Below are 26,567 nucleotides of genomic sequence, written 5' to 3'. Positions count from 1 at the left end.
CTCAAGGCTTGGTAGGATTTATATAAATAAACGAAATACAAGAAGCAAAAAATTAAGGCCAAAAAACCCTACATATATGCTATTTTTGGCGGTACGATCTGTAATTGTTACAGCTGCCGCTAAATGACGAGAGCGGCTAGCACTCGCCATAGTAGTTTCTCGCCACGTTTTGCACTCAAATGCTATTCTCTGCTTTTTGTTTGTCAGATTGAGGGTTACAGCAAAGTCGGCCTGACGATTGAGATAAATTTCCGAAACCGGTCGGCGAATCGCTGTTCCCTTCAGTCTGATGAACTTAATGCAGAGAATAAGCATATATGTAGGGTTTTTTGGCCTTAATTTTCTGCTTCTTGTATTTTGTTTGTTTGTTATATACATAGATTTAGGAAGAACAGATATCACATTATGCATTTTAACCCGATCAAACATTCGGAGGTTGACTACGTACTGTAAAAACCAACTGAGATAGAGAAGACGACATTGCCACATATCAAATTTGCACCTATCTACTTAGTTTGATTTCCAGAAAAGATGACTTTATAACCTTCACCGGATATCAATAAATCTCAATTTCTTAATTCAATTAATATTTTATTTTTAAAGAAGAATGCGTAATAATATGTCAGAGGATATATAATCAGAGGATATATACGTTACTATTAAAGGACATGTTTACTGTTTAATGTGCTGAAACGTCTAGAACTATTCGCAACGTCGCTGCTAGTCTTCCAGAATGAGATGAGCCGTCCGTCCCACCACCCCTCGCGATGGCCCTTGGTCTGTTGTAACGTACTACGTTTAGCTTACGGTGTGTTTGGAGTCGGAATCAAGTCGAAAGTGAACTTTTCAGTGTTTTTCAGTAGTTTTTGTTTTTGTTTAACGTACTTTTGAATCTGCGAATTTTCAATATGGTACGACAGTGTCAAGTGTGTGGAAAAATAAGCTCAAATTACCCGAATTTGTCTTTTCACGGGTAGGTATTGTTTTGACGTTTTATATTTCCGCCGTAATTGTACATAGGCGTCCCACAAGGGAGCCTCTCACAATTAAAATGATTTCTAATTATATTTGTTGAATTTTGATCTATTAAAACAAGAACGTAGTAGCCGGCAATTGAATTATAATTCGTCTCAATTACTACCTAACTGTTGTAGATTATAACAAATTTGAATATAAACGTTGCATTTGAAACTTTATTATAAGCCAGAAAGTGACATTTTTTTTCTTAAAATTGCGTCATATTTTGGTCATTATATACGATATTCGCCAGGAATTTTGCTCGACAAATAAACAAAGGTTTACCCGACCTTTTTTACATTTTATTGCTTTATTATATCTGCCTCTTCGGCCTTGTTTAGACAATTTTTTACCACCGTACAAATACATCTTCCTAGAGTTATTTGTACGGTGTCTCTAACTTTTTTTTAAAATGGGACGAACTGTAAATAATTCTTAGGCTACTAGTTTTATACATACCTATATACAGAGTGACCCAGGCCTCCAAAAAAGCTTTTTACCTATTACGTTTATGGTTTGTGATTTTTATTTCAATTTTTTAAATAAGATGAGGGCCATTGTAACGCACATTTTCAAAATATTTTTGTCAACATACAGGGTGATTCAAACCGCAATACATATGCTTAATACAGTTCATAAAGATTGGGACATTTAACTAAAATTTGATTATCTGATGAAGCTACCTTTAAAAGTAATGGATTTGTAAATAAACGTAATAGGTATTCATTATTATGCGACAGAAATCCCATACTGTAGCACACAGATTTTATACTTTTAATGATAAATGCCTTCTATTGAGAGACTAAAAGGCAATTGCCTCTTATCAGAGCCATCATAATACAAGAAGAAGACCGAAAGAGTCAAACCTTGTCTTATATTTTCAAAAAAAAAACACAATTTTCTCATTAAATATTGATTTTAGGTATAGGAAGTTATTAATAATACAAGATTAAACAACTATTACACAGTACTTCACAGGAAGCTATCGATTGCGAACTAACTAAATCGTTACTAATTACTAATTTTGAAAAGTTCTTTTTAAGATAAAAAAAGGTAAAACTAAAACCTAAAGTATCATTTGAGATTAAACGGGAAGTTCTAAATAATGTTGCCTATTCTAAACAAGAAAAATTTATTTATAAGTTTTATACCATTCCTAATTAAATTTGGACGAAAAGAATATTTCTGTTTGCTGTAGGTAATTTCTCAGGGAAAATACGTAAATAAAAATGACTTTTTAAGTCAAAAAAAGTCAAAAGGACAAGTTATTCCAAAAAAGGACTGTCCTTTTCAAAAAAGGACAAGTGGCAACCCTAGGTATTTCTGGCACGGAAATTTAATGGCAAATCTACAACTTTAGTTTGAAAATATGTTCCGGCCACCTATGTTTACAAAAATGTCTAAAATGTGCTTTACCATTGCCTCCATATTCTGAAAAAAAATTGAAAGGAAAGTCACCAACCACAAACTTAACATAGAACTGTTTCGGAAGCCTGAGTCACCCTGTGAATATTCAAAAGTAACTGAAAGTTTAAATTGAAAATCGACGTTGGAGCGATTTTCGAATACTACTAACGTTTCAACATAAGTATATGTGGGATATTAATTATATTATTATATTAGACCTTATAACAAAAACTCATCTGACGAAAAAGTGTTAATGTAGTATATTAATATGGAGTAAAAATTATTAATAGGAGTAAAAATTTTACTAATTACTTTACTTTTACTTTACTAATTAAATTCGTTCCAAAAAACGATACGCCACTGGCCATTAGAACAATCCAAATGCGCTTAGTTGCCGGGGCCGGAAATTTTAGACTTCTCTATCTCTTCTGTCCTTGTTTGACACATTGGAATGTTTGATACACTACCAACGAGTATTTATGAATGAGATGTTCGGTCTATCTTTATAATGTCTTTGGTCATATAGTTGGCCAAAATATTACTTCTTCCAGTTTTTAAACGACCCTGGATTGTTATACAACAAAACCTTTAAAAATATAAAAAGTTATTAGTTTAGCATTATCTATTTATTAGTTTTATTAAACATAATGGATTTCCATTTTTTAACATAATTTGTTAGGATGTGAAATACGTTGTATGTTTTTCATTATTTCTTTATTTTTATTAATTTCTAATTACTCATTTTTTTATGATTAACTAATATTACTCCATTAATTAATTAAATAACTAAACATTCTTAGATAGATACCAAAATAAAAGACAAATATACTAAAATACACCAAAATACTTTTCTTTTAACGCGTGTGTCACTAGCCATGTTAACATCATTAACAAACGACTTAAATCAATTTAATTTTGAGTTTTAATTATCAGCTGATAATATATTTAGCAAAACACGCTTCCGTTGTTAAAAATGAAGTGTTTTGGTGTATTGTGGTGAATAGTGTTTTATTTTGCTGTTGTTACACCAAATGTTTCAAACTCAAACTGTATTATCCACCAGGTACTTTAAAAGATTCTACAAATAATTTAATTATATTTAATTTTTTAACGGTTTCCTTCATGAACTTTGTTGGCGATAAGGAAGTTATTTATTTATATTAGTACTAAATTTTTATACATTATTGTGTATTCTGGTTTACTTTATAAACAATTAATGAAAGAGTACACCCTAAAGCCCCCCACAGACTACGATATTTTGCGTCCATTCGTATCGTGGCGAGTTGAAACGTCGTGCTGCATCGCCGAACTATAGTGCCGATAGACTATACGCTCAGCTACCAGTTTATTTCAAACACCAAGATGAACCGTACGCAATTATTAGCAGTGGCAGCGATCCAGCAGTTATAGCTAAAAAAGGAAAAAATCGTTCTATATGGGTAAAACAATGGCTGCAAAAAAGAAATACTTTTTCCCATGTCAATTTATTGAAAGAATTGAAACTCGAACCAGGGGATTGGTTGATTTTTTTTTGCTCTTGTTTTTACTACGATATTCTTCAGATTTAATTTTCCATAAACAAGGAAACTTTCGATACAATTCGATAAATTCTATTAAAATTTATTTATTAGTCGATTTTTGGTCCATATTTGCTAACGAAGACTCAACTGAACAGGAACAACAACAACAAAGGCGATTAAAAGCATATACGCTACTGAAAAGAACCCGTCAGGTTACAACGGGACCCCCCACACATTAGCTTTGTTCGGGTTCTTGTTATTACCGATTCTGAACCGTCCTAGAACTGTGACGCGTATGCGCAGAAGGAAATATGAAGACATTATTTTATTTGCGCATGCGCTGCAAAGTTCTAGGACGGTTCAGAATCGGTAATAACAAGAACCCGAAAAAAGCTATTATCGGTTTGGCGCAAACCGTTCGTCTCGGCGTGTCCAAAATCAAGCTTCGGCTGATATTTAAACCGACGATTCCATCCGACGGTTTTATGCCACAGACTATCAGTTTGGCATGCCGATTAGACTCGCAGCGATGCGAATGGATGAAAAAGATCGTAGTCTGTTGGGGCCTTAACAGCGCTTTCAGATGGAGCGGACCGTCGTACGCGTCCGCGCGGATGTTTTTTCAAGATAGTCGTCGACGAACTCATCCGGACGGAGCATACGCGATCCATGTGAAATTGTTCATATAAACTCATGGTACTTGCTCGAAGTCGCGGAAGGTCCGTCGCGGACGCTCCGTTCCATCTGAAAGCGTTGTTATGTATACGAATCACATCAATTCAATTATTATCATATCATTATACGTAGAAGTAAAGCCTCTTATACATGTAAAAATATAAGAAATGCGCCTGCGTACGTAAACGTTTACGTGTTTGTAGTCTGTGCCGTTGTTCTCTATTATGTTTAGTATATATTACTGGAATAGATTTCAAGAAAAAGAATTGCTACAGGACAAACATAGAGATAACATTTTATTTATATGGGATTGTGTCTCCTTTATTTTTGTAGAGATAAGATAAACTGAATTAATACGTTCTAATTTAAGCTTCGCAGTTTGTAGTAGAAAGCTTCACAGACATTTTAAGGTCACCTTGAGTAATATCTGTAAGGAGACACGCACTATAACGAGAATTTTTATTTGTAGTTTTGTATAACATTGGATTGTACTTTTACAATATTCAAGCGTTAGTTAAAGTTTTGTTGAAAGAAAAAAATATACTTAAAAGAACATATTAAACATAGGAAACCCCATGCAAATTTTGAACTGTCCAAATATTGACTCTCCCGTTGATCTTACAACGAAGTCGTAAATATGATTTTTTTTTCAAAATTCACATGAGATTTCCTATATTTCCAACGCCGATGCATCATCCTGTATATGTTTGTGTGAAGAAAAGTTAACGATATTTATAAGAAATATACAAGCAACAAACAAGATTTATGAATTTCGGTAAAAATAGAAGAAATATAAAATTTCTTAAGAGTATATATTTTTATAAAATGCTTTTAATTAACCTACATATGCTCCCAAAATTTCATTTCGATATAAACTACCGTTCTTCTTGGAGCCTCTGCTTTGTATGAGAGGCGCCACCCTGTATATATATTTTTCGAAATCTAACTTATTGCAGTTTTTACTTCAATAAAATGTTATTATTTATTTTAAAAACAGTTAATTTTATACATAGAATGATTTAGTACCAGAACTTATCAAATTTTATAAGAAATTAAAATCTAAAACAATGGATGAAAAAAAAATAATCCAGAGATTCTGATAAAGCACTGATTTTTTGAGAAAAAATCTCGGGACAGCCCACCTGATGAAGGCTAGGCTCAGAAGCCGGTCGTGGGAGTTGGAGTTGGTTCCCCCCTTAATAACTAACATACAAATATTTTCCTTTTTTTTTTCTTTTTTGACTTACGAGAATTGAAAAATATAGCAGCTCAAGGCAAGAATTTTGTATTTAGTAATAAATACTGCTGTTATATAGTTGTAGCTTTTTCTTTGTAGAAAGTTATATTAAGTAATGTATTTTGTTCCAGCGACATTGACGACATTAACAGCGATTCATTACATCTGGATATCTGGGACCATGATGACGAAAGCTCAGTTTTAGAAGCAGTAAGCAAATTGAACGAGGTACGAGGTGTCAGAGGTAAGAGAAATTGTATTCAAAAAATATAATTCTATATCATATTTACGTCAATCTCATGTCAAGTATATTGACAACTATTCAAAAGATTCTCAATATGCTTTAATTTAATAAATTAAAGTATATATACACAACCAAACTTATATGGAATCATCTATTATTTTTCATAATTTTTGAGATGTATGAAAATTTTCTGTTTATGAATAAAACTCAGTCCTTACTAATGACTTTTAATGAAAAATAATCCAAATAGCAATTAAAAAAAATTAATCATTTCCCAAAATAAACAAAATGGTAATTTTTTGGTTTCTGAAACGAAATTAAGATTTAAATTTTTAATGGCCAAAAAGCATAAGCAGAAAGAAAATTGATAATTTTAATATTCCTTGTTGCCACCTCTAGCCCTTATACAAGCTTCTATCGGCGCTGGCATGCTTCTTATTAAATTATCCACGTTGTCTTGGGGTATGTTTTCCCATTCTGCTAATGCTGCATCAATAAGCTGTGCGAGATTTCCTGGATTGTTTCGACGAGCTATAACCCTTCTTTTGAGCTAGTCCCACAAGTTTAGATCTGGTAAATAGACAGGCCAGTTCAAAACTATGGCACCTTTCGTTTCAAGACATTCTCTAGTCACTCTGCTGGTATGGGGAGGTGCACTATCGTGCATGAAGTTAAAATTATCCCTAATTGCAGCTCTAGCTCTCCAAAGACTAACGAGTGGTTCTAGCACCAAATCAACATATCTCCCACCCGTTAAAATTTGTTGAAGTGGTAACAATGGAGTTTTTGCTCCTAGTATAATACCTCCCCAGAACATTACAGTTCCTCCTTTATATCTTGGTACGGATTTGGCAGCCTGGAATCTCGCTCCTGGAGCTCTGAGAAATTTGATAGTTATCTGATCTTAGGCCAATTCTTATCTCATCCGAAAAAAAGAACATTTTGCCAATTCTCAGTTGACCAGTTTTGATGTTGAAGGCATCAATTTAGCCGGTCAATTTTATTTTGCCGAGGTAACTGTGGGATCCGTAACTCTCTCCTGCTGTAAAACCCTTGTACACGAAGCCTTTTTCTTATGGTTTCAACTGAAACGTTCACACTTGTAGCTGCCAGTAGTTGTCTTTGCAGCTCTGCATGAGAAACATTGGGATTTATTCTAGCAATTTAGCACACAAGGCGGTCTTATTGTTCAGTTGTGACTCTTTGGCGGCTTTGTCTGGGCCTATCCTTGGGTGTTCCTAATTCCAAGTACCTTGCATATGTTTTCGATACAACACCCTGGGTAACGCCTACTATCTCTGCTACGTCTTTCTGGAGCATTCCTTGTTCGGTTAGAGCAATAATTCTTCCCCTCTATACATCTGTTAATCCAACATAAGGCATTTTTTAATTTTTTTGGATTGAATGAAATTTACCGGACAATCGTGATTTTACTACTGAATATATAGTCGTTTATTCTTTATTATCATGTTTATTTACAACAAAAAGCTTTATCTTAAAGTTATATACCAATTTTTATTCTTGCAAGAAATTTAGTCAGAAATAAAGAGTGATTCCATATAAGTTTGGTTGTGTGTATATTAATATACTAAATTTAAAAACTCATAATTTATTAATAAATAATTATATTTATAATAAATATAATTTAGTTGAAAAGTGTTAGAATCATCAACAGATTAAGTTCAGTTTTAGTCATGCATTTTACTTTTAACAAACGTATAAATATCAAACACGTTTTTGTATATTGAATAGTAGTATACCAAGTATTCAATTTTCCTGTCAGGTTTAGGAAGATTTTTTAAGCAAGTCTGCCAGTCAGCTAGGCAGAGTTCACAAGATGACTTTTTGGGCTGTGTCACGATACCTTTACAAGATATTCCATCCACCGGATTAGAAGGTTGGTTCAGATTAGAAGCTAGGTCCCAAAGGAGTTCAGTACAGGGAAGAATAAGGTAACATCTTTATTAATATTAAAATAGAAAACAAATTTCTTGCAGTATAGGTGTATAATAAAATTATATAAGGATTCTTGCCACTTAACTGCTGATATAGAAATTTAATTCTACGCTGTGTCTGTCATAATGTAGATCAACCTACTCTCACTACCGGTTTCGGAGCCCTACTCCATCATCAGGTGAGCTTGGGCAGATCCACAAAATGACAATCACAGCGCAGAGATAGTTAATTCCGACTTGTCGGAAAGTATCGATTAGATATTAAGTCCCGAACGGGAGATAGCGGCCTGCGTGCAATGGTAGTACTTTCGTACCACCGTGGCGCAACTATCGATAGTAAAAGGATGGTAAAAGGCTTTTTTCAGGCAAGCCAAATTATAAAATAGAAAACAAATTTCTTGCAGTATAGGTGTATAATAAAATTATATAAGGATTCTTGCCACTTAACTGCTGATATAGAAATTTAATTCTACGCTGTGTCTGTCATAATGTGGATCAACCTGCTCTCACTACCGGTTTCGGTTGATCTCAGGTTGATCCACATTATGTATATATCTACACAGCGTAGAATTAAATTTCTATATAAGCAGTTAAGTGGCAAGAATCCTTATATAATTTTATTTATTAACATTATGTATTGTGTATGTTGCTATGTGTTTGTAATAACAAGATATTGTAATCGCAAAACATTTTCCGAGATGCATGTTATCAATTATATCGACATTGACACTAAAGTCTATAAACCTGACTAGATGAAATTGTGGCAAAAATGTTTAAATTTGTTGTATAATTCAAGATACCGAGCAGCTCTTCATTTTACTTTATAGAGTAAATGATTGTAACAGATATTTTATTAAGATTAAAGTTGCAAAAATTATTTTAAACCGAATTTTATTATCGCTATATTGGTCACATTGCGCCATTTTCAGCTAGGTTGTCGTTCATTATTTGACAATTATCCTAATGTCATTATAGTAATTATTTTGTATAATATCGTGTTGTTGAATTTTGTGAGTAATTCTCGTTTTTTCGCCAATTTTCATAGTCTTTTTTTAAAAATTGTACTTTTGCACAAACAGTTCTTTTAAGAACTAAATTTTCGAGTTTTTGTATTGCATTCCTTGAAATCGTGTGTTGTAAATATGCCGAAGCATTTAAACAGTCAAAGCAAAGGGCTTGTAGCTTCCTTGATAAACTATTTTGAACAAGAACGTGACGATAAAGGTATATACGATATTACCCTTGACTGCAGTCAGAGGAGTAAGTTTGATTGATAAGCACATTACACCATTTTCAAAGTTATTTCTACGTTAGTTTTTATTAAATTCTGTGATTATCAGTTTGTGCATTAATAGCACCCTCTTACTTTTTATTACCACTTATGGCGTTGTAAGATATACCTCAATAAATAAATAAATAAATAACCCATAATAACGCTTAGAATAATCTTCATAATGGACTAGTTTTCGCCAACATGTAATAAGTAAAATAAGCTATGAAACAAATAAATCGATTAATTACTAAAATATTAGTTATTAAATTAAAAACAAAATGTAAAAATCTTTAAAAAATGATATAATAAATACATTGTTTGTCACTTTTAAATTAAGATTCATGTCATAAATACATCACAATCTGACAGCGCTGTCGCCATCGCTTGTCACTCAAAGTTGATCACGTACATCGGAAATTGTTTTGCGATTACCATAGAAAAATTTCTTTTATACCGGGTGAGTCTCAAAAGTGGCTCACCCCTATAACTTTTTTATTTTTTTAGTTAAAAAACGAGATTTGGTATATTAGTTTATGACATAAATTAGGATTGATTGACGTATTCAATTGTTTTCGGTCACTTCCAGTTTCGCCGTAAATGGCTACAACTTTTGATTTTTAAATAACACCCCCGGTATTTTTTACTTTATTCGATAGAAAATGTCACTCTGAATAGAATGAGATATCAAATGTCAACTTTTGATATTTTCGCATATGGTTTATTTGAAATTATAACTTGCGGTTCGTAACGAAAATTTGACTCGAAATACCAAGTGTGTGGTATCAAATTATTCGTAAAAAAATGCTTTTTCCAAATATGCTAATGAGCCACCCTCGGTCCATTTGAAAAATTGAGATATGATTAAAAATACGATTTTAGCATTTTCTAACTGGCCAGAACGAGACACTAAAAACATTAGACGATCAAATCTATTTTTCCAAGGCTCCTTGATGAAAAATTAGTGTTTTTAATATAGTCATGGCACTCTAGATTGAATTTTAAAATACAATTTTTTATTAAGCGAGAATGTCAAAAGTTGACATATGATATGTCATTCTATTCAGAACGCCATTTTCTATCGAATAAAGTAAAAAAAATACCGACGGTGCCATTTAAAAATCAAAAGTTGTAGTCATTTCCGGTGAAACAGGAAGTGACCAAAAACAATTGAATGCGCCAATAAATCCTAATTTATGTCATATACTAACATACCAAATCTCGTTTTTTTTATCTGAAAAAATAAAAACGTTACAGGGGTGAGCCACTTTTGAGACGCACCCGGTATAGAAACCGTATAAAAATAATATAATATTGTTGCAAACTTTTAGTTGGTTAGGTTACCAGTTACTTATATCTAAAATAAACAGTTCATATCTTTTGGAAAACTGATGTTGAATATTTGAATATTCATCATTAGTAATATTATTTCTTTTGGATGATAATAAGTTTTTAAATAAACAAAATACGAGTAGCGGAAAAAGGTGCCAAAAAACCCTACATATATGCTTATTCTCTGCATTAAGTTCATCAGACCGAAGGGAACAGCCACTCGACGACGGAGATTTTTCTCCATCGTCAGGCCGACTTTGCTGTAACCCTCTATCTGACCAACGAAAAGCAGAGAATAGCATTTGAGTACAAAATGTACTACTATGGCAAGAGTGCTAGATGCTCTACGCCATCTAGCGGTAGCTGTGACAATCACAGATCGTACCGCCAAAATTAAAACCAGCGGCCTACTGGACAAACATGCTTGCTTCATCCACGTTACCGTAGATGGAGCTAAGAAGGCTTAGGTAGGGTATATATAATAAATAAACAAAATACGAATAGCGGAAAAAGGGGCCAAAAAACCCTACATATATGCTTATTCTCTGCATTAAGTCATCAGACTGAAGGGAACAGCCATTCGACGACCGGTTTCGGAGATTTTTCTCCATCGTCAGGCCGACTTTGCTGTAACCCTCGAGATGGCGTAGAGCGTCTAGCACTCTTGCCGTAGTAGTACATTTTGTACTCAAATGCTATTCTCTGCTTTTCGTTGGTCAGATCGAGGGTTATAGCAAAGTCGGCCTGACGATGGAGAAAAATCTCCGAAACCGATCGTCAAATGGCTGTTCCCTTCGGTCTGATGAACTTAATGCAGAGAATAAGCATATATGTAGGGGTTTTTGACATGGTACATGAATACAAGGTATGATATTGCGCAGGTTGGTTGCTACGTCACAGGTGATAACAGGCGCTATTGGTCAGCACGCTCCGCGCGCCAGTTCAAATCGTCAAGATATTGTTATAAACCTGTTTTTTTTGTTTATATACCGTCATTGAATTATCGCTAAGCAAGTTACTGTGGAGCAGTGCATAAGGAGTCGGGCTAGGAAGCGAGAGACCGGAGTTCGAATCTCGGCCGGAACATCACTTTTATTTATTTTTTAAATACTGTTGTATTCTATAGTTTATTTTTGTAGTATAAAAAAGAACTATTTATTCTGTTATTTTTTAATCTCCATTATTAATATAAATTGATTGTTAGTACAATACCTCATTTAATATAAAATAATATTCTACTTTTTGAAATGTATCGGGCCCTAATTGTACCTAAAAGTAATATATTTTTAGTGATATACCATATTGTAAACTATTTAATATTTTAGTCACTTAAAAAGTTAATTTGCATTGAATAATTGCCTACCATTAAAGGAAATTTGAGCTATATAATCCTTGATGGGCATATTCTGGGTATGCAAATACTTCCTTTAAATTTTGGGTGTCGTTCAACCGATTTATTCTCAAAACCAGAAACTTCTACATATAAAAAGAAGCAGAGGTCACTAATTATAATAAACTTCACCCTTGGTATTACTTCCACTAATTATAATAAACTTCACCCTTAGAATTACTTCTATCACAATTACAATACGTTCATCTGCATTGGCATTTTCTACTTTTCGATGGGAAACAATAAACTTCCCAATATTTTTTAAATGATGTAACAATTCCTCTTGTGGTTACTTTTCCATAGATATCCTCAACTCTGTCCTCATGTGAATTCAGAGGCAATGAAAATGAAAATTATTTACCATAAACATCGCAAACTAAAAACCTAATAAACAATTTTATACCGAATATAGAAATAAATTCAGTATTCTTACCTATCGTCCAAATCCATGTTAATAGATAATTATTATTTTTAAATATATTTTTGGAACTGCTGGTTTTAGTAATTATTAAATTAAACGACTAAAAAGTCTTAAAAATAAACAATTCTTAACCATAACCTCAAAAATGCAGATCTCCTGTCAACTTTCTTTATTTTTTATTTATTCATTATTTTCCTAGTGACGTCACAGGTGGTATGCGCGAACTGAACGAAATTGGAGCCGCTATCGATCATACCTTGTATTCTTTGTACCATGGGTTTTTGACCCCTTTTTCCGCTACTCGTATTTTGTTTATTTATTATATATACCCTACCTAAGCCTTCTTAGCTCAATCTACGGTAACGTGCATGAAGCAAGCAAATAAGTTTCTACAGTACTTACGTCTCTGATCATCAGTCTGTCGATCGATCGGTCTCAAATTTGCTAAACTTACCTATCTTAGATGATACTGCAATACTAATATGTTCATGAATCATATAAAGTAGTACCATGTTCGTACCATTAATTTATTGTTTATTTTCTTCATATTAGAATATTTAAATACAAGACTACTATGATTGTATAAAAATATTAATTATTTAAATATTAATATAATTTTCAAATTATTTGTATAAGTTATCTAACGGCGCTATAAATATTCTTTGTTAAAATATTTCGTATTTTCAGCGTAATCCACACAATCTGTTAATATCGAGTTGCCAGTAACACCATTGTTCAAATTTTCTATTGATAAGCGCACCTACCGATGGCGACGCCGACGCGCGACACTTTCATACAATTTATATGCATTCCAGTTTAAAATAATTTATTAATAAATTGTAAAACAAGTGTGTAACAATAGAACATCTGAACAGAAACTTGTAATAAATTAGATGTATTATAAATGTCGATTTAATATAATTAGGTGAAATAATTGTAGCATACCGGATGCGTCTCAAAAGTGGTCCACCTCTACTACCTTTTACTTTTGTATTTTTTCAGAAAACGAGATTTGGTATGTTAATATATAACATGAAATTAGAAATTAGAATTGATTGACCTATTTTATTGTTTTTGGTCACTTTTTTTTCACCGGTAATGACTACAACTTTTGTTTTTTTAAATGCCACCCTCGGTATTTTTTTATTTATTCGATAGAAAGTGACATTCTAAATAGAATGACATATCATATGTCAACTGCATGTTATAATTTCAAATAAACCATATGCGAAAATGTCAAAAGTTGACGTATGATATATCATTCTATTCAGAGAATAAAGTAAAAAAATACCTAAGGTGCAATTTCAAAATTAAAAGTTGTAGTGATTTCCGGTAAAACAGGAAGTGACCGAAGACAATTGAATACGTCAATAAATCCTAATTTATGTCATATACTAAATTACCAAATATCGTTATTTTATATGAAGAAGTAAAAAAATTATAGGGGTGAGCCAGTTTTGAGACGCACCCGGTATATGGTTTATTTTAATTTAGCAATAATTATAATTAATGCAGTTAATAATAAAAGTAAGAAAAAATGAATCATATGCAAAGAAGTTATGAGTTACATTTTAAATATTCTGAGAAATCCCTTTCACTGCTGCATATAAAAAACTCAAAATTTAAAAAGTTTGTTGCTTTAATATTATTAACGATATTTCCCAAATTAACCGTCTTTCAAAATTCTAAACGTCATAATGTCAAATAAATTATGTCATATACTAACATACCAAATCTGTTTTTTTTAACAGGAAAATAAAATTTTTATAAGAGTGAGCCACTTTTCAAACGCACTCGGTATATGTCAATTTAAATGGCAGTTATCTAGTAATAAGCATTAATTTTTTAACATATTTTAATAACCGTTATTCCGATTTGAATGAGATTCTGGGTGACTGTTTTGCTAAGTGTTCAAGAAAAAGTACGGTAAGGGTGAAAACTACCCCCACTCCTACATAAATTTTAGTGTAAATATTTTTCACAAATATTAACTCCATCGACGACAGATTTTCTTTCGGTAAAATGGCCCCATTTTATGTCCTTTGTAAAAAAAATGAAAATTTATTGTTAAAAAGTAGACCAATAATATATACAGGGAGTTCCAATATTCCGTGGACATAGAAGAACTACGTATTTTTTTAATCAAAATAAGTTAATTGTACATAATTTTCCTATATACCAAAGTGCTTGATTTGTCCGTTAGAGGACACCCGTAAAAAATAATCCCGAACATGAATTAATTTAAAATTTAATATATTTTTTAAGCATTTTATGACGCTTAGTGTCAAATACCGTATGATCAAAAAAACGGCGTCTAGTTGGCTGGGAAATGACGATTGATAACATTTTCCATAAATTTACATGTAAAATGACAGCGATCTTCATTTCATAGCCATCGCTGACGCCGCTTTTTCTCGATCATACGGTATAATCTGCGATGATAACATAAAATTCCATATTTTCGCCGTCGCGCGTCGTTGGCGATATAGAGCATAATAGATTTTTTGCGACTGAATAGTTTGATGATTTGATTTTTTCCTCAAATTCTAATAATACAATTTTTCTATTTTCTTCTGCGTAAGAATCCTCGTTTTCTCTGACTTCTGCCTATTTTCGTAACTTATTCAAACAGCTGTCTTCGTAAGTTCTTCTCCCTTGGATTATCAGAATCTGTAGTATCAAATATTGTATAGGGAATTAATGACACCATGCGTCATCTTATGGAGTTTGCTGGTGGTCGTATTATGATGTGCAACCAAAATTATTTTTTTATTTTATATTTATTTTAATTTCCCTGTATGTGTCGCAGCTGAAGTAGATGGTGTACTATATCATTGTCTATCATAGTACTGTATCATTGTGTATCATCTGGACTCCTAAAAAACATAAAAATAATATATTATGATATTTGTTTTCTAAATTGACTAATTCAAATAATATAGGTACCTTCTTCGATTGCAGATACCAGGGTGGTTCTAAAAATATTGTTGGAACTGCAAAAATTATGCGCGATGGCGTTTTTTAAAAGAGACGAAAAATATAGTAAATACAAGAAGGACCATTTTACGAAAAAAAAATCGGTGTTTGGTTAAGTTGGGAAATATTTATAAGTACTAAAATTTATGTAGGGGTGGGGGTGGTTTTCACTCTTCACGTACTTTTTCTTGATTTTTGTAAAAGTCAAATGTTAAAGCACTTAGCAAAACATAGACACCCAAAATTCATTCAAATCGGAATAACTGTTCTTAAAATATCTGAAAAATGTATTTTTATTTAAAGATTGATACTCTCTTACGGACAAACAAAGCACCTTTGTATAGAAGTTAATTGTGTCCAATGATTTTATTTTGATTCCAGAAATACGCAATAGTTCTATGTCCACAAAATATTGAGACACCCAGTATACAGGGTGCTACAAATTTGAGGTATGGAGCACTGGTATCTCGGTAACCGTAATAGATACGAACATGGTTAAATTGGGGCAAAGGTGCGGTTTAGGACGTTCACCAAGATGCCATCAAAAAAGTTTTAAAAATTTCAAAGATAGCTTGGAAAAAACGGATTTTTTTGAAAATCAATTTTATTTTTTCCTGTCGTTACTTTTTAGAAAGTCAAAAAACTAATTACACATTCTCATAGCCACTTTATTAGGGCTATCTGATAATATTTTTAGATTTTCAAATTAGCTGATAATTTGTGAGATACAGAGGCCAACTTATATTTTTTTAAATACGGAGCTGCATTTTTTATTTCAGATTTTGAAAGAACTCGGTCTCCCGAGTGCAATAATATACCACATTTGATACTTTTTTTGTTTTTGGTACCTTACCAATAATAAAACTATTTAATTGTTATTTAAAATAATTTCAAGTTCGACACTGGTTTTTTTAATATATTTAATCTGATTATATTCATTGCAACAATATTGATCAGCGCTAATTAACATTGAATAAGAAAAATCAAGCCAATTGAATGATTCAAATAATTAATATCCAGATCAGCAATTTAAAGATATCATTTTTAACTTTTTTTATTGTGAATTTGAAATCTTATTGTACTATCTAATAATATGCATAATATTAGTCATAGTTATTATAAATAAATAAACTTCTACCAACTAGTTTCTAATGCTCTACATGTTTGAAAGGGTCACCACCCTCCATCTCCATAATGCACAAATTTATTTTTTGTTCAATCTTATTTATAGCTCTTTGAACAAATCTTCTTATATAAGGAAAATAAAATAAATTTCATTGCACATCATAATACGACCACCAGCAAACTCCATAAGACGACGCATGGTGTCATTGAAGACGTGCAACGAAAGTTGTTCCAATTTCCCTATACTTCCGAATGTATTTTGTACTCTTTAATTGTTTTTTTATTACTCGTTAATTATTTTTGTACTCTTAATGTTGAAATATATTGATATCTCTTTTACAAATAACGTCAAGTAATGCGACAGGTCCAGGAACCTCGCTGGCCCTTATACTGCTGTACCGTTTCCAATCCATCTTCCGAGGAAATGATTTGATTGTTTATATTATATTTATATTATTTATTAGCCGACCATACCAATAGGTATGGTAGGCTATTAGAATCGACAAAAAAAAAAGTTTTTTTAATTTTGCTCAAAAACTGAATCAAATCTGAACTGAATGAAAACTGAATCGAACTGATCCAAAATGAGTTATTTGGGTCATAAATGACCTAAATACAAAATATTTTCATGGTGTCTGTCTGTTTGTCTATCCGTCTGTCCGTCTGTCCGTCTGTCCGTCTGTAACACGATAACTCAAAAACCGCTGAACCGATTTTAACCAAATTTGGCACAAAAATACTGTGGCACCCGAGAATCTGGTCATTAGTTTTTGGTGGGGTTGGGGAGTTGGTAAGGGGGTATGGGAGGGGGTTAAAAATTTTAAACAAACCGTAATTCCAAAATTACAGTAGCTAGCGAAACGCGGTTTTCAAATTAAGATTAGGAATAACATTTGCAACAAAATTTGTAATAACACCAAATCAGTCAAAGTCGCAGTTTTCGAGATATTAACATATTTTAGTATGGGCGGCTATACGTGCCTCCCGGCGCCATTTTTTTATTATTCTATTGCATTTGATTTTCCCTATTCAATGTTTTACCCCACGTCATTGAAAAGTTTGAAATTAGTTTAAATAAATTGTGTTCAAATTGTGACAAAACTTTCAAGATTTGTCCGTTAACATGGTAGTGTGGCCTTTATATAATTATAATTAAAATAATTTACTGAGCGGTAGGCAGAACTTGGATAATGAGAACACCGACTTTTCAGAGCGTAAATATAGTTTCGTTTATATATAAAAAAACAAAATATAGCCAGCTAAAAATAGAAATTAAGGCATCGCACTTTTATGGTAAGGGTTCTTTCTAAATTCAGTTACTATAAACTCTATTGCCACTTACCTTATTACGTCAACATCCATCAGCAATACATCAACAACAAGAACCTGTCGAAGATTTCATTGATCCCCACCACTTCGGTCTTGGACTCATTCTTTACATTAAACCACTCGACCAGTTATCATAGTGTTCTTTTAGATAGTTTAATATTTTAGTGAAAAGGTGAGATTAAAAATAAAATGCCGATTTTTCACAACACCTAACTATATTTACTATAAAAAAAAATAAATAGATAAAAATAAAGAAAACGATTTAATAAGACATTTATAATTAATGAAATATAAAAAAAAGAAAGATATTTAATCAAAAATAATTAATGAATGATATTAAAATTCAGAAGTGATAAAGTTAAAAATACAAAATATTCTTCTTATTAGTCTAATCTAAATTATCTAAAATTAGCATACAATTCAAATATCTCTTAGAATTTTCGTTGCCAGAAAATTAATATGACAAAAAAAATATTAACTGATCAATTGGATTTAAATTAGAATTTAATAAAAAGAACAATTGCAAAATAATAATTTGTGTGATGACATCTAACTTTTACTAAAGCCTTTAGAACAAACAGAAAGTCTTAAATCGTTAATAAAAGAAATATTAAAGAAAATCTAAAACAACAAATTAAAAATTTTTATACATGAAATGTTTAAAATTTCCTAACTTGAGAATCGAATATTTAAGAAAATCTTTAAATAGAAAACTTACTAAAATTATTAAAAAGAAACCACCATAATATAAGATCTACACGGAGGAGATTCGACCGTCTAATTTAAAAGTCAGTACCGAACTGATCCAAAAAACTATTTTCCTAAATCTCGAAATCTTTAAAATGGGCGGGTAAAAAGAATAGGGAACCACCAAAAGCCGAGCCATTCTCAAATCATGTTCGGGTTCGCTTTTCAGGAACCGTCTGATTGGTCTGAAAAAACCTCAACTACCCTGTCGTTCCCGGTCTAGTTCGCCCTACTTGTCACAGATGTCGTTACTATGACCATTTCTATATTATTTCCAAATTATTACTAATATCCGTGTAAATATTATAATTACCGTAAACACAATTACACATGATTAAATCTAACCCTAACTAAAGTATATTTTAAGGTCTGTCCTTAAAAACCAAACAAATCACATATATTGATTTATTGTCACATATATATTTATATAATTTGATTTCATTAGATTCCGCTGTTTTATCTTATAAGTTTATTTATTTCACATACTTTTGGATATTTTGGATAAAAAAGGAGGACAGTCCTTAACTTTCAGATTATCATTACGTGAACTTTAGTTTAATATTTAAATTAACAATTATACTTGTTTTTATCCAAAATCTGTTTGTATTGGCCCGTTGGAGGTCTATCGTGAGAAGGGTCTTAGAGTTTTATTGCTTTCTAGGGGTTTTGCTTATATAATCTCGAAGTTAAAATTTAGGCTTTTACAGCCTTAATGACTGATGCTAGTCGTTTGTAGCTGTTTCAAAGCAAGTATTATATTAATTTATGGACGTGGGATTTTACAACCAACAGAAAAATATTTAGTTTTTCCCAGAGAAACGGGTCCTTCATTCTAAACAGTTTTTACGATCTTCTGAAAAAAACCAATTTAAGGGCGGAAACACATGATACACTTTTAACAAGCTAGGTTTGTTGTCTGCTCTAAAATATTCCATTACAAAATGTCCAAAACAAAAAAAAGTATCAAGTGTTGCATATCATTGTACTCAGGAGACCGAGTTGGTTTAGTTTCACAATCTAAAATAAAAAATGCAGGTCCGTATTTATAAAAATTAAGTTGGCCTCTGTATCTCACAAATTATCAGCTAATTTGAAAATCTAAAAATACCATCAGATAGCCCTGACAAAGTGGCTATGAGAATGTGCAGTTCGTTTTTTGATTTTCTAAAAAATAACGACAGGAAAAAATAAAATGTATTTAAAAAAATCCGTTTTTCTCAAAAAACTCAGCAATCCTTGAAATTCTTGAAACTTTTTTGATATAATTTAATATAATGTTAGCGAACATCCCAAGGCGCAACTTTGCCTCAATATAACCATCCTCGTATCTATTACGGTTTCCGAGATACCAATGCTCGTACCACGAATTTGGAGCACCCTGTAGCATCGATAAACTGCAGTAGAGAAATAAGAAAAAACTTTTCCAATTATGCTTCTTGACCTTTAAAGATCCTGTTATTCTCCGTTGAAGAGGAAGGGACGACTTGGCTTCCGCACCTTAACTATCGTTATATGAAACGGCAGAGGAAAGAAGCTATTTGTTGACGAGGGTTTGGCCCGTTTTCACCCCATTCCAATAAACGTTCGGGAATTTACAGCAAATCCTCTTAGATAATTCTCATCGGACGTACAAATTTAATGGAGCACATCTGACGGCTTCGCTGCCTGCGAAGGAATTTATATGGAGACGCACCGCGCTCTGGATTGACTTCGATTCAAAGCTATTAGGAGGTGAATTAGCCAGGATTTTAGTTCCATGCCGGTTGCTTTTGAGACGATTTTTTTTTTAAATTTCTACTCTCAATTTAAACATGAAGATTACTCTTTTGGTTGTCAGTCTTAAAATTCACATGCATTAAAACCTTTGAATATGAAGACTAGGAAAGGAGCATATCAACAGATTAACAACTCTCATTAATGCTCATTATAATGGCTGACTTAAAGTAAGTTTATTGATAGAACTCTAATTGTATTTCAAAGATGTTATAATATAAATTAGAGGATAGTGTAGTGAGAGAGGATAGTGTAGTTGTAGAATATAGAATGTAGAATGAGTAAGAAGGGGGTTAATCACTGCGGCCTTAAAGATGTATTGTGCCCCCCTTCCTTGAGTCATCACACAGTCTATAACCCATCATACCCCTGTTGTAGAGGGGATAGGGTATTTTCCATCCTCCTCTGACAGCAGTTCTTCCTCCGAGGGTACACACCCTTCCACGGTTGGAATTTGGCCCTCCGTGCCGCTCTGCATAGTCGAGGAGCTTGCCTCGGGCTGAGAAACCCTTGAGGTGGATCTATCTCCATTTTCTCCACCTCTTTAACTTGGTCTCTCCTTAGACCTGATACCGGGGTTGTCCCGTATCTATAATAGAGGATATGTCCCTCTTTCTCTATTGCCTCCTTGGATTTGAGGTCAATTCCTCCTATTGTGAGGACCTAGTGTGGACCCATAGTGTAGTTTTCGAAGCTTTTAAATATGGAGGCCCAAAACTTCTGCAAGCTATAAAAAATCTCTTAAATACTTGTTTAGAAAATAGAGTAACTCCTTCACAATTGGATCCTTCTTGTAAATAATAATTATTCACAAGAAGGGAGACTTTACGAGCCTGGTTAACTATCGTCCAATAAGTTTGCTTTTCCATATGTACATGCGCTGTTCATGTTGTTCATACGCATTAATACCAACCATATAACCCACAAATTGGATTTGTACCGACCAAGATAGCAAGATGGATTTAGAGATGGATACGGTACAAACATCATCTCCAAGTCATTAAAACCCCTATCGAAAAATCTGTGGAATGCACAACAAGCCTCTGATTTTGATTTTGGTCGATTACGAGGAGACGTTTGATACAATAAATCAACATAAGATGCTAAAAGCCTTAACCGAATGTCAGGTAGATCACATAACAATGCAAAAGCATATGTGGGGCTCCACGAGAAAACAGCATATTTTAAAATCGAGAAGGGAGTCCCACAACGTGATATTATATCACCAAAGTTATTCATTACATGGTTAGAATATATGTTCAAGCAAGTTGACTTTGGAGATAAGGGTGTAAACATTGATGGTGAAAAACTAAATCATCTAAGATTTGCCGATGATATCGTATTGATATTAGACTGTATTACCGAAGCAAAAGATATGCTCGAGGGACGTAATGCGGCATCTGTTGGTGTGGGACTAAAAATAAATAGATGAATTGAATTGATACGAACTTTTTTACAAAATTTTATCTGCATTGGATTCCAATTCTCGATTAGAATTCATATCACCCTGTATACATTTACCATATTTTACGCTTATTTTTTCTTGTTTGCAGGCTGAAAATGTGGTTATCTACAAGAGAAAATCGCGGTGCAGCCGATGACGACAACTGGACAGAACTGACTCAACACGAGAGTCTCTATGCCACATTCGTGGACTACGAATTGAAAAACTGGGATAGAGAAACATGGTCTTGGCCTGGAGACTTACCGGGACCAGCTCTCACCATACTACACCAACATGCAGTACAAGGTACATATGTATATGAAAGTACTTGTTATTTTTACAATAAAGAGACAGCAAAGAATTATTTCCTTCTCAATGTCCTACGATTATTGGCATGGGTTTTAAATGTCTATTAGCTATTAGTAAATTTAAGTACACAAGGTAGGTCATAAATTTGTGGCACATCATTTTTTTTAATACAACGCTCTCTATGTTAATGCATGTTTCAATTCTTTCTTCAATTTTAAGCAATAATCGTAATACATATAACGTACCTAAATTTAACCATTTCCGAATTATAAAATTTTGATTTTCAAATGTTAAACGAAAACTTTGTAATTTCCAGACTTGATGTAACCTCATTTTGTACATCTATAAATTCTAACTCGAAAACTAATGTCAAATATTATTTTAGCTTAGTTTCTTTCTCAAGTCCCTTGTGGCGATTGTTCCAGTGCTTATATAGGACAAACGTTACAATTATTACAAAGTCGTCTAAATGGATACAAATATGATAAAAAACATAAAACCGCTTTATATAAACTTGAGGAACAAAACGGACAAAGCTTTAGATTCCAAGATACTAAAATTTTAAAAACCGATAAAAATCAACAAAAAAGGAATTCTTGGAAATGATTTATATAAAAAATAATAAAAATAGTAAATGACAAAACAGATATCGGTGTGTCATTGTCCCCCAACAAATATTGTTGTTATTTCAATCATATCATATTAACGCATGAATATATTTGCTACATGTGTACAGGGTGGGTCGAATTGGACGCTTTTAAAGTGAAACACCCTTTTATATAGGAGATAGACGAAAACTAATATCAGTATCTGGAGCCCAATTTTTATCAAAAATATGATGGTGAAAACCGCACATTGATACCTGTTACCGTTTCGGAGTTGCGGGGTGTTTTTAAAAATTTGCATTTTTAACAAATCGCTCTAACTTTTTTGCTATGGAAAATTTTCTATTTTTATGAAAACATTTCCCAAGCAACTTTTTACGTAGAATTTAATGGTTTAAGTATAATTTTTCTAAAATTAATAATTTAAGAGTTATTAACAGCAAATTTGATTTTTTATGTGGGACACCCTGTATATTTTTAATCTATTGAAAAGAATTTAAAATTACCTATCCAAAAATATAGCACACTTGATATTTTTATAGCTCGATTCCTCTTCGAGATATAGAGTTTATAAAAATTGGCCTACTTTAAATAAGTAGGCTTTGAACGGCGCGGCGCCGGCTGTAATGCAAAAAAAAATCCAGCTGTGAGCATCAATTAAAACGAGAATAATATTTGCAATAAGAGATGCAGAATTTTATAACAATTTTAACTATATTTAACCAACATCAACACATTTTAAACTATATCTATTAACAATAAAAATAAATAGCAAACCAAAACATGAGATATTGCTACAGGTAGTATTCGACATATCGACCGTCTTTTGTTACGGAGAGACGGGACTGTTTTTGAACAATTCTCGCGGAATTCATTAACTCAGTGGGGGTGAAAGATACCCCTTCATAACTGCTAAGTACTTCTAATTCTTGTCTAGATTATACGGGCAATTTAAAAATAAGAACCTTCATTCTTCCGCAGACATATACATAGGATTAGATCCAGAGGCACTAAGTCCGGCGGCCTCAACGGCCAACGGCTAGGATCTTGGTTATATGTTCAATTATTCTTGAAATTGGCTGCAAAAATTTGCTGCTAACTTCAGCGTTCTGAGGCGGTGCCTCGTCTAGCTGGAAAAATATGTTTTCGAGTTCCATTAGGGGCATATCGTCAGATAAGGGGTTCAAAGCCTACTAGTTAAAAGTGGCGAACTTTTAAAAATTCTATATTTCGAAGGGGATTATAACAAAATATTAAGTGTGCTATATTTTTGAAAAGGTAATTTTAAGTTTTTTTCAGTTAATTAAAAATATACAGGGTGTCCTAAAGTCCCAAATAAAAAATCAATTTTTCTGTTGATAAATCTTAAAATATTAATTTTAAAAAAATTATACTTAAACCATTAAATTCTACGTAAAAAGGTGTTTCGGAAATGTTATGATAGAAATACAAAATTTTCCATAGCAAAAAAGTTACAACGATTTGTTAAAAAAGCACATTTTTGAGAAACATCCCGTAACTCTGAAACGGTAACAGATATCGATGTGCGGTTTTCACCATCATGTTTTTGATGAAAATTGAGCTCTAGACACCCATATTAGTTTTCGTCTATCTCCTATAGAAAAGGGTGTTTCCCTTTAAAAGCATCCAATTTGATCCACCCTGTAGATATTCTTTTGTACCGTTTCTTTTCTATCCTCTAAAATTAGTTTGATTTGGTTTTAGCAGTTTATCACATTTCACCGACGATATGTAATAATACAGGAGGGGATTCCATTTAAAAAATAAACTTTAATGTGCCACGACTTTATCACCGACCTTGTATACTTAAATTTATTCCTTGGTAATAGACATTTAAAAACCCTACAACTTTTATATTTAACTTTTACCATGCTGTACCTCGTATATTTTACCTAACAATTGACCGTTTTCATACATATACAGCGACCCTGCTATGTTCTGTATAGAAAAATAATTTCAAAAATTGTTCACAGTACAGCATTTTCTTTATAAAAATCTCTTTAATTTTATAAATACAATCACTATGTTAGCGCAGTCAAATTAGAAAAATCGGTGGAAAAAAATCCCACACTTTTGAAAATGGTTTTATATAATTTCTCTAGACTTGGGCTGATATGTGTCAAAAGTCCCCAAATATAGACGATGAGCTCGAGGAGTAGGGAGGAGTTAAATGTCAATTTTTTTACTTTTTTTTACTTTTTATATTTTTTGCTTATATCTCGGAAACTATGAGATCTACCCAAAAACACTCTATATATAAAAATAAAGCTGACAAAATTTATGTCATAGTTTTGATGTCATAGTTTCCGAGATATAAGCAAAAAAGAGTGAAAGAATTGACATTTAACTCCTCCCCACTCCTGGAGCTCATCGTCTCTCTTCGGTGACTTTTGACACATATGTGCCCAAGTCTAGAGGAATCGTTTAAAACCATTTTCAAAACTGTGGGAATTTTTTCCACCGATGGGCCTTTTTTAAACTAATTTGACTTGTTTGACTTGAGTTGACAACCAAACCATATATTTTTATGTACTTTCAACAATTATTTGTTTGATTGTTTTATTAAAAACAAATATTTACATTGAATATTTTAAATATTCACAACATGAAAATGTAACTGTTTTATTCAAATATTTGAACAATTTAGTAACTAGAAGAAAAAAAGAACATTCTAACGCATTCCAAAGCAAACCCGTAATGAAACACAAACACCAGAAACCTCCTTTTTCTCGGCTTGACCCTCGCATTTATTTAACCGTCCCCAAAGGACCGCAACAGTTTCAGCCAGACTCACAGCAACCCTAAACGCTTTCCAGGTGACCTAACCGAACTGCAAACTGCGCTGGCGAGGTTCGTGGCCGCGTCCAGGATTTACCTCAAAAACCCGCTGGACCCGCGATGGATGCTGCAACTTTTGACCGATATCGAGGACGCCTGGATGAACTTCACCCTCACGAGGGAGGAGGAGATGTGGATGGCCGAAAAGTTTACAGCCATGCAAGGTGAGTGAAAAGAGTTTTGTATGTACAGGGTGAGTCAACGATAGAGTAAAGTGCATTATCTCATTTGTTTCGAGGTTTACAAAAAAATGTTAAATATAAAAGTTATAGGGATGGTTAAGATACACATTTTAAAATTATTATAGGGTATACAGGGTGCTTCAAAAAAGTGTGGCGGATATAACATATGTTTTTTTTAAATGCAACACCCAATTTTTTATTTTATTTTTAGAGTGTGCGTAACATTCCATAACTTTTTTTATATATAATGTTATATACCTAAAATTAATAGTTTTTGTAATATTTCAATTTGTTTAAAAAAATAATGTTAGATTGCAGTGTTATAAAAAATTGTCATTGTTTCTGAAGCTGGACAACTAAAATTTGGTAGGAGAATTATATATAGAGATGTAGAAAAAGACCTATGTAAAGATATTTTAGTTAGATGCTACAAGGTGTTTAAAATATATTTATGAATTTCAACTACTTAAAATTAAAAATTTCAAATTTTTTAAATGGTACACCCTATATATTATCATTTTTTCTGATAGCTTTTACAAAACTCTTCAACTTTTATTAAGTATGTCATATACCTATTTTTAATAGTTTGCGATTTATTCCAATTTTTTTATATTTTTACCCATATTTTTAATACAATTACGCTATCAGCTAATTAGCTTATCATCGTTGCCATGACAAAAAGTAATAATTATCAAAATGTCTTGTCTGTTAAGCAAGTTAAGAACAAAATTTGAATTTTAGTTTAATTTA

The 26,567-nt window shown here is 32.5% G+C and overlaps 1 protein-coding gene across 1 annotated transcript in view; it reads left to right on the top strand.

Annotated features, from left to right (window-relative positions):
* The window catches only part of LOC115885991 (BAI1-associated protein 3), a 349,135-nt gene that overhangs the window by 205,363 nt on the left and 117,205 nt on the right, over positions 1-26,567 (top strand). The window contains exons 7-10 of the mRNA XM_030905025.1: positions 5,988-6,100; positions 7,884-8,052; positions 21,972-22,168; positions 25,614-25,799. Of these exons, the coding sequence (XP_030760885.1) occupies positions 5,988-6,100; positions 7,884-8,052; positions 21,972-22,168; positions 25,614-25,799 (665 nt within the window). The remainder of the gene's footprint in view (positions 1-5,987; positions 6,101-7,883; positions 8,053-21,971; positions 22,169-25,613; positions 25,800-26,567) is intronic.

Source organism: Sitophilus oryzae, unplaced genomic scaffold, assembly GCF_002938485.1.
Source record: "Sitophilus oryzae breed Bouriz unplaced genomic scaffold, Soryzae_2.0 scaffold_465_pilon_pilon, whole genome shotgun sequence".
In the NCBI taxonomy this organism is placed as follows: Eukaryota; Metazoa; Arthropoda; class Insecta; order Coleoptera; family Curculionidae; genus Sitophilus; species Sitophilus oryzae.
The sequence above is the reverse complement of the archived record's forward strand: the minus strand, read 5'-3'. Positions and strand labels throughout refer to the sequence as shown.